The sequence below is a fragment of the Onthophagus taurus genome, chromosome 1 (assembly GCF_036711975.1).
Source record: "Onthophagus taurus isolate NC chromosome 1, IU_Otau_3.0, whole genome shotgun sequence".
Classification (NCBI taxonomy): Eukaryota; Metazoa; Arthropoda; class Insecta; order Coleoptera; family Scarabaeidae; genus Onthophagus; species Onthophagus taurus.
In genome coordinates, this window is record NC_091966.1 from 43,363,005 (window position 1) to 43,372,971 (window position 9,967).

The 9,967-nt window shown below is 26.9% G+C and overlaps 1 protein-coding gene across 2 annotated transcripts in view; it reads left to right on the top strand.

The window, feature by feature from the left end:
- The window catches only part of LOC111415928 (Zinc/iron regulated transporter-related protein 48C), a 62,475-nt gene extending 61,134 nt beyond the window's left edge, over positions 1–1,341 (top strand). For both annotated transcript variants that reach the window (XM_023047829.2, XM_023047830.2), the window contains exon 7: positions 528–1,341. In XM_023047829.2, the coding sequence (XP_022903597.1) occupies positions 528–606 (79 nt within the window). In that variant the 3' untranslated portion in view covers positions 607–1,341. The remainder of the gene's footprint in view (positions 1–527) is intronic.
- Positions 1,342–9,967: the final 8,626 nt, after the last annotated feature.

The window sequence follows — 9,967 nt, forward strand, 5'->3', positions numbered from 1 at the left end:
ACGTACTTAGCTATAAGCAATTTCGGATAAACTTAGAACCAATCACTTTATTTGATTAAATAAAATTCACGTGATGTTTGAAGTCGTTCAATTTTTTACGGAGATGATTGGTTTTTTTGAATTCAAAATATCACTTTTTAAGTTATAATGTTATCGTTTAATGTCAAAATATGAAATTTTCCTTATTTAATTTGATCCGTGTTGGTCTCGTTTTCTGGTCGTCGTCGTCGTCTTCGTCATGACCAAGTCGTTCCCGTCTGGGGAACGACGACGAAGAAGAGAGGACGACGTCGCGCGTCCGGCCGTGTGAACGAACTTGGCGATGGCCCCAGCTGGCAACGTGAAGGAATTCGACAGGCATCCATCCATCCATCCGTTCGTACATTCGCCCCGTCTCGACCGCACCAGAAGAAGAACAGAACTGTGACGGTGCATCATATGATTTCGCAAACTTCATTCAATTCATTTATTTACATTTACATTTCAATCATTTTATTTTATGTATTTCATTTCAATTTTTTTTACAGTGGGAATGGAAAATTGGCAACTTGGGGCTCAATTCTTGGATTTCTAGTCATGATGACTTTGGACGTTGGATTAGGATAAGTAGATGCAATAAATTTATCGATTAGTAGTTATCAACAAACTTAGATTCCTTTTTTTTAACTTTTTAAACGCAAAAGGCATTTTTTTAAAAATAATAATCGTCACTTTCTTGTCATTAACGCATAGGAAATTAAAAAGATAAATACAAAGAACTACATATCCTCATTAGATTATTTACGTTGTACTTTAATCATTCTTTATTTCTGTACATAAAAGCCTCTTCTACAACTTCCATTTTATAGTGTACTTATTAGATTTATTTCAAAGTTTTAAGTGTTCAAAATGGTGTTTAAAAAAGCCAGGGTATTCTCTTGTACTACTTAAATAGTTCCACTTTTTATTCTTAATCACTAATTATTTTCAGTATTGTAATTAATTTGGTTTAAGCCGTAATCGTGAAGAAAAAAATATTTTTCTACTACCGATTAATTAATTAAATTAATTAATCAACTGCTAAGTATTTTTATACAAACTAAAAAAACGATTATGACGGTAACTGTGATAACAAAACGTATTGTAACACAAAGAGAAATCTAATTTTAAACTACTAAAAATTGTGTTTGGGTTCGTTTAAAAAGATACTTTTATAGTTATCTAACGTGCAATGTAAGTTACGGTCTTAAAAATTAAATAAAACAAATTTTTTTTTTAAATATACTTAATTAATAAGTACTTTAATAAAAATTATTTAATCGTTTTACTTTTTGGATGAAAATAAATTATTTAAAAATTAAATTGGTTTTCTATTTCATCGGAACCCGATTATCCATTGTATTTTATGGGCTCTTGGTATCAAATTAAAGCAAGAAACAATAGAAATCCAAACGCAATTCATTAGAACCTGATTGTTAATTGTTTCATTTTTCTATTTTTGAAAAATTAAATTGATTTCAAATTGTATCAAATTGAAGCCCTTTAAATGGAGATTAAGAAACGATTGCAATCAGACCGCGGAACAAACCAAGAGGAATGTCTCAATTGCGTTTTTTGATTTCTTCAAAATTGGACTGATTTAAAAAGGTAAGTTTGAAAAATATAATATTAAAAATTGCTTTTCAGAGTACGACTTAATTAATTAATTCTGGATAAATTCATCAAACCTCACTCCTTAACTCTTTGAGATATGAAGAAGGTTTATTTGAGTTATTACAAATTTCAATTTTAAACCATTTCGGATATTTTTTGATTATTAAGATATCGATCTTTATATACCATCTTAAAGCACAGATTCCAAGCTTTCATTTAAGATATAAATCACTTGCATATGTGCAAGTGTTGCAATTTTTACTTTTTTTTTTAAATTAGTCAGTCCCAAAAGTCTTGTCGAATGATGCTAGTCCTAAGTCTTGTGTTAGTTCTAGTGTTAGTTGTAGTTTTAATTCAATAAAAATATAGAACACAGTGATATTTAAGAATATTTTAAAACCCGAATGTTTCTAGTTCTAGGTCTTTGGCCGGATATTAAAAACCTATTACTTAGTACTCCACCATTCACAGGAATTAGTATCTGTTTTAGGTGTTAGACACTGCAGATAATAATCAAGTTCAACCCCAATAGGACTTTTTTCATTTAATACAAATTTATTTATATCAGGTTTGTCATTAGCAACCTCATTGTAACAATCCCAATACGATATATAAAATCTCTTGTTGCAATTTCCTCTAGTTTTCTTTTCTTCGTTTGTAATTCATCGTCATATTCATTACTAAAAGAACTGTCGCGATTATCACTTCCGATTATTAATTAAAGTATTCTGTTTTTAATGCAAGAAGTCTGTTTTGAAAAATCACTTTTAGTTCTTCAGAAATAAATTTTTGAAATAATCGACAATTTTTTCAAATTTTGCAATTTTCGCCGATTAAATTTTAAAAATTTGTATAAAATCCATTTCTGAGAATATGAGTATGAAAATTTCTCAAAGTGTTAATAAAAATGTCCTCTTTCCAATGAACCATCCTGTTTTGAAAAATAACTTTTAGTTTTTGAGAAAACAATATTTAAAGTTGTGATAAAATTTTCGATGTTGCAATTTTCATCGATAACTTTCAAAATTCGCTATAAAATTAATTTCTTGAAAGATCCTAGTGGAAATATTACCAATTATTAATTAAAGTATTTTCTTTTTAATGCAACAAGCCATTTTGAACAATCACTTTCAGTTCTTGAGAAATAAATTTTTGAAATAATCGACAATTTTTCCGAATTTTGCAATTTTCACCGATTAAGTTTTAAAAATTCGTATAAAATCGATTTCTTGGAATATGGGTATGAAAATTTCCTAAAGTGTTAATAAAAGTGTCCTCTTTCCAATAAACCAACCCATTTTGAAAAATAACTTTTAGTTTTTGAAAAAACAATATTTGAAGTTTTGATAAAATTTTTGATGTTGCAATTGTCATCGATAACTTTCAAAATTCACTATAAAATTAATTTCTTGAAAGATCTTAGTGGAAATATCACCAATTATTAATGAAAGTATCCTCTTTTTAATGCAAAAAGCCATTTTGAAAAATCACTTTCAGTTCTTGAGAAATAAATTTTTGAAATAATCGACAATTTTTCCGAATTTTGCAATTTTCACCGATTAAATTTTAATAATTCGTATAAAATCGATTTCTTGGAATATGAGTATGAATATTTCCTAAAGTGTTAATAAAAGTGCCCTCCTTTCAATGAACCAATGCGTTTTGAAAAATAACTTTTAGTTTTTGAGAAACCAATATTTGAAGTTTTGATAAAATTTTTTATGTTGCAATTTCATCGATAACTTCCAAAATTCGCTATAAAATTAATTTCTTGAAGGATCCTTGTGGAAATATCACCAATTATTAATTAAAATATCCTCTTTTTAATGCAACAAGCCGTTTTGAAAAATCACTTTTAGTTCTTGAGAAATAAATTTTTGAAATAATCGACAAATTTTTCGAATTTTGCAATTTTCGCCGATTAAGTTTTAAAAATTCGTATAAAATCCATTTCTTGCGATATGAGTATGAAAATTTCTTAAAGTGTTAATAAAAGTGTCCTCTTTCCAATGAACTAACCTGTTTTGAAAAATAACTTTTAGTTTTTGAGAAAACAATATTTGAAATTTTGATAAAATTTTTGATGTTGCAATTTTCATCGATAACTTTCAAAATTCTTCTATAAAATTAATTTCTTGAAGGATCCTTGTGGAAATACCACCAATTATTAATTAAAGTATCGTTTTTTTAATGCAATAAGCCGTTTTGAAAAATCACTTTTAGTTCTTGAGAAAAAATTTTTGAAATAATCGACAATTTTTTCGAATTTTGCAATTTTCGCCGATTAAGTTTTAAAAATCCGTATAAAATCCATTTCTTGGAATATGAGTATGAAAATTTTCCAACGTGTTAATAAGAGTGTTCTCTTTCCAATGAAGTAACCCGTTTTGAAAAATAACTTTTAATTTTTGAGAAAACAATATTTGAAATGTTGATAAAATTTTTGATGTTGCAATTTTCATCGATAATTTTAAAAATTCGCTATAAAATTAATTTCTTGAAGGATCCTTGTGGAAATATCACCAATTATTAATTAAAGTATCCTCATTTTAATGCAAAAAGCCATTTTGAAAAATAACTTTCAGTTCTTGAGAAATAAATTTTTGAAATAATCGACAATTTTTTCAAATTTCGCAATTTTAGCCGATTAAGTTTTAAAAATTCGTATAAAATCCATTTCTTGGAATATGAGTATGAAAATTTCTCAAAGTGTTAATAAAAGTGTCCTCCTTCCAATGAACCAACCCGTTTTGAAAAATAACTTTTAGTTTTTGAGAAAACAATATTTGAAGTTTTGATAAAATTTTTGATATTGCAATTTTCATCGATAACTTTCAAAATTCGTTATAAAATTAATTTCTTGAAGGATCCTAGTGGAAATATCACCAATTATTAATTAAAGTATCCTCTTTTTAATGCAACAAGCCGTTTTGAAAAATCGCTTTTAATTTTTGAGAAATAAATTTTTTAAATAATCGACAATTCTTTTAAATTTTACAATTTTCGCCGATTAAATTTTAATAATTCGTATAAAATCGATTTCTTGGAATATGAGTATGAAAATATCCTAAAGTGTTAATAAAAGTGCCCTCTTTTCAATGAACCAACCCGTTTTGAAAAATAACTTTTAGTTTTTGAGAAAACAATATTTGAAGTTTTGATAAAATTTTCGATGTTGCAATTTTCATCGATAACATTCAAAATTCGCTATAAAATTAATTTCTTGCAGGATCCTTGTGGAAATATCACCAATTATTAATTAAAGTATCTTCTTTTTAATGCAAGAAGCCTTTTTGAAAAATCGCTTTTAGTTTTTGAGAAATAAATTTTTGAAATAATTGACAATTTTTTCGAATTTTGCAATTTTCGCCGATTAAGTTTTAAAAATTCGTATAAAATCCATTTCTTGGAATATGAGTATGAAAATTTCTTAAAGTATTAATAAAAGTGTCCTCTTTCCAATGAACTAACCTGTTTTGAAAAATAACTTTTAGTTTTTGAGAAAACAATATTTGAAGTTTTGATAAAATCTTCGATGTTGCAATTTTCATCGTAACTTTCAAAATTCGCTATAAAATTAATTTCTTGAAGGATCCTTGTGGAAATATCACCAATTATTAATTAAATTATCCTCTTTTTAATGCAAAAAGCCATTTTGAAAAATCTCGTTTAGTTCTTGAGAAATAAAATTTTGAAATGATCGACAAATGTTTCGAATTTTGTAATTTTCACCGATTAAGTTTTAAAAATTCGTATAAAATTCATTTCTTGGAATATGAGTATGAAAATTTCCCAAAGTGTTAATAAAAGTGTCCTCTTTCCAATGAACAAACCCGTTTTGTAAAATAACTTTTAGTTTTTGAGAAAACAATATTTAAAGTTGTGATAAAATTTTCGATGTTGCAATTTTCATCGATAACATTCAAAATTCGCTATAAAATTAATTTCTTGAAGGATCCTTGTGGAAATATCACCAATTATTAATTAAAGTATCTTTTTTTAGAGTTGCTGTAGAACTAACACTAGACCGAGAATGAAAGTTTCGGGTTTAGCCGTGCGTCTTCAGACAGTGCTATATCTTTATAAATAAAGTTAAGGTGATTTTTTGAATTATAACCTTTTGCAATGATGTTTATGGAAACTAAAAAGTCATTTATAACACATTAAAGCTAATAAATTCCAATTTTTTCCCATTCTTTATTAAATTGCAAAAAATTACTGATTGCAACGAAACTCTATGGTATGGTTCGAGTTTCATATGGTAAAGAGTGAACGATACGGTACAGATTCTTGTAAGAAACAATTAAAATTAACGAGCTCGAGCCAATTAATAAATGTAACAGCTCTTTTTACCCTATTAAGAAAAACGAGACTATGCAATTTCCATATTATTTAAATTTTTTAATTGCAAAGTTATTTTTAGGCACAACATAAGCATAATTAAACATTTCGATTGACAGACATTAAGATTCAGAAATGGCATTTTTATTTGGGATTATTAAATCGGTTGTTTCCTGAAAGATGCATCTGATACATAATGATAATAAATCTTTCACGGTTTAAGTGGTTCGAGTGTGTAGAAATTACAGGTCTACCAATTGATAATTCATCATGTTTCGTTCAAGAAGTGTCTGCACTTGTTTAGGTTATTTTTGTACTAAAAATACAAGATAAAAGAAATTTTTTTTTTGAATTTCTTAGTAGTTGTTGGCGAAGTGTGCGCATACGCTGACACCGATGGAATGCGCAGCCCGTGCAATTTACCATTAGTTCGCACTCGTAATGCGATAGGATATAAAGTTAGCAATGCAGAACTTATTGCGTTTTGAGGTGGCTTTCCCACGGCACGTTTTCGATTGTAAAAAAAGGAAAACAATTAAAAGTAAAAATCTTTTAAGAATGAGACGAAATTTGATTCAATATTTTACATTAATTAATCAAAATTGAATCAAAATAGAACTGTGTGGATTTCTTATTTAAGATGAATGTAAAAGTAAACGTAAAGGTGAATGTAAATGTGTAGTTCATTGATAGATATAGCAATAATGGTATTAAAAGCGACCACGTTGTGGAAAGTGTACGAAGAGGAAATGACTTGACGCAAAATACGGAATGTCGAGCTCACTGTCGTGTGAAAATTCCGTCGTCATCGACTGGCCGACGAATGGTGGTGGCGGCGGTGGCGGCTGTAAGCGGATAACGGAACTTTGATGTTTCAAATTGGGACCGCTCGTCGGATTTTTAAAAGTTAATTATAAGAGTTATTTAAATTTGTGTGAAAAATGAGAAAGAAAAGTGAAGATTGTGGTTGTTTAAACGATGATTCATGTGTAGTTTGCGACATCCATCAGTTTTTAGACAGACCGGAAAAGGATACGACGAAGCGGAACCGAACAACCAATACAGTATACACGTAGAGTTGTGACTATTCGGAACGCGCCACTCACATGACGGGAGCGGAAACTAATTACTTCCTCGTGAGGATTTTATTTACCGTTTTCTTACTTTTTTTTTGTTTTCCAAATTGTTGTTAATGTTTCTTAAGATATCTCACTTCAAATAACTTCTTTATTTATGAAAATATAGAAATTATATATATCTTAAATAAAAGATTGGAGTGTCTGTATTAAAGGGTGTGTAAAGATTGATATGTTGATGATCAAAAAATATCCGGAACGGTTCAAAATTGAATAGTCTGAAATTTGTGTTAATTTGAAATAATTAAGAAAATTCGTCAAAATTCAAAATATCGTCTTAACTTTATTTAGAAAGATATGGAAGTGATTTATATCTTAAAAGAAAGGCTGGAATGTATGCTTTAAGATGATGTATAAAGATCGATATGTTAATAATCAAAAAATATCCAGAAATGTTCAAAATTGAATATTCTGAAATTTGTGTTAATTTGAAATAATTAAGAAAATTTGTCAAAATTCAAAATATCGTCTTGACTTTATTTAGAAAGATATGGAAGTAATTTATATCTTAAAAGAAAGCTTGAAATGTATGCTTTAAGACGATGTATAAAGATCGATATGTTAATAATCAAAAAATATCCAGAAATGTTCAAAATTGAATAGTCTGAAATTTGTGTTAATTTGAAAGAATTAAGAAAATTTGTCAAAATTCAAAATATCAACTTGACTTTATTTAGAAAGATATGGAAGTGATTTATATCTTAAAAGAAAGCTTGGAATGTATGCTTTAAGATGATGTATAAAGATCGATAAGTTAATAATCAAAAATATCCAGAAATGTTCAAAATTGCATAGTCTGAAATTTGTGTTAATTTGAAATAACTAAAAAAATTTATAAAAATTCAAAAAATAGCCTTGGCTTTATTCGTAAAGATATAGAAGTCACTTATATCTGAAATGAAAGCTTGAAATCTGTGCTTTAAAATGATGTATTAAGATCGATATGTTGTTAATGAAAAAGTATCAGAAATGGTTTAAAACTGATTAGACTGAAATTTGTGTTAATTTGAAAGAATTAAGAAAATTTGTCAAAATTCAAAATATCGTCTTGACATTATTTACAAAGATATGGAGGTGATTTATATATTAAAAGAAAGCTTGGAATGTATGCTTTAAGATGATGTATAAAGATCGATATGTTAATAATCAAAAAATATCCAGAAATGTTCAAAATTGCATAGTCTGAAATTTGTGTTAATTTGAAATAATTAAGAAAATTTGTCAAAATTCAAAATATCGACTTGACTTTATTTAGAAAGATATGGAAGTGATTTATATCTTAAAAGAAAGCTTGGAATGTATGCTTTAAGATGATGTATAAAGATCGATATGTTAATAATCAAAAAGTATCCAGAAATGTTCAAAATTGAATAGTCTGAAATTTGTGTTAATTTGAAATAATTAAGAAAATTTGTCAAAATTCAAAATATCGTCTTGACATTATTTACAAAGATATGGAGGTGCTTTATATATTAAAAGAAAGCTTGGAATGTATGCTTTAAGATGATGTATAAAGATCGATATGTTAATAATCAAAAAATATCTAGAAATGTTCAAAATAGCATAGTCTGAAATTTGTGTTAATTTGAAATAATTAAGAAAATTTGTCAAAATTCAAAATATCGTCTTGACTTTATTTACAAAGATATGGAGGTGATTTATATATTAAAAGAAAGCTTGGAGTGTATGCTTTAAGATGATGTATAAAGATCGATATGTTAATAATCAAAAAATATCCAGAAATGTTCAAAATTGAATAGTCTGAAATTTGTGTTAATTTGAAATAATTAAGAAAATTTGTCAAAATTCAAAATATCAACTTGATTTTATTTAGAAAGATATGGAGGTGATTTATATCTTAAAAGAAAGCTTGGAATGTATGCTTTAAGATGATGTATAAAGATCGATATGTTAATAATCAAAAAATATCTAGAAATGTTCAAAATTACATAGTCTGAAATTTGTGTTAATTTGAAATAATTAAGAAAATTTGTCAAAATTCAAAATATCGTCTTGACTTTATTTACAAAGATATGGAGGTGCTTTATATCTTAAAAGAAAGCTTGGAGTGTATGCTTTAAGATGATGTATAAAGATCGATATGTTAATAATCAAAAAATATCCAGAAATGTTCAAAATTGAATAGTCTGAAATTTGTCTTGAAATTTGAAATAATTAAGAAAATTTGTCAAACTTCAAAATATCGTCTTGACTTTATTTAGAAAGATATGGAAGTGAGAAAGCTTGGAATGTATGCTTTAAGATGATGTATAAAGATCGATATGTTAATAATCAAAGAACAGCCAGAAATGTTCAAAATTGAATAGTCTGAAATTTGTGTTAATTTGAAATAATTAAGAAAATTTGTCAAAATTCAAAATATCGTCTTGACTTTATTTACAAAGATATGGAGGTGATTTATATATTAAAAGAAAACTTGGAATGTTTACTTTAAGATGATGTATAAAGATCGATATGTTAATAATCAAAAAATATCCAGAAATGTTCAAAATTGAATAGTCTGAAATTGGTGTTAATTTGAAATAATTAAGAAAATTTGTCAAAATTCAAAATATCGTCTTGACTTTATTTACAAAGATATGGAGGTGATTTATACATTAAAAGAAAGGTTGGAATGTATGCTTTAAGATGATGTATAAAGATCGATATGTTAATAATCAAAAAATATCCAGAAATGTTCAAAATTGAATAGTCTGAAATTTGTGTTAATTTGAAAGAATTAAGAAAATTTGTCAAAATTCAAAATATCGTCTTGACTTTATTTAGAAAGATATGGAAGTGATTTATATCTTAAAAGAAAGCTTGAAATGTATGCTTTAAGACGATGTATAAAGATC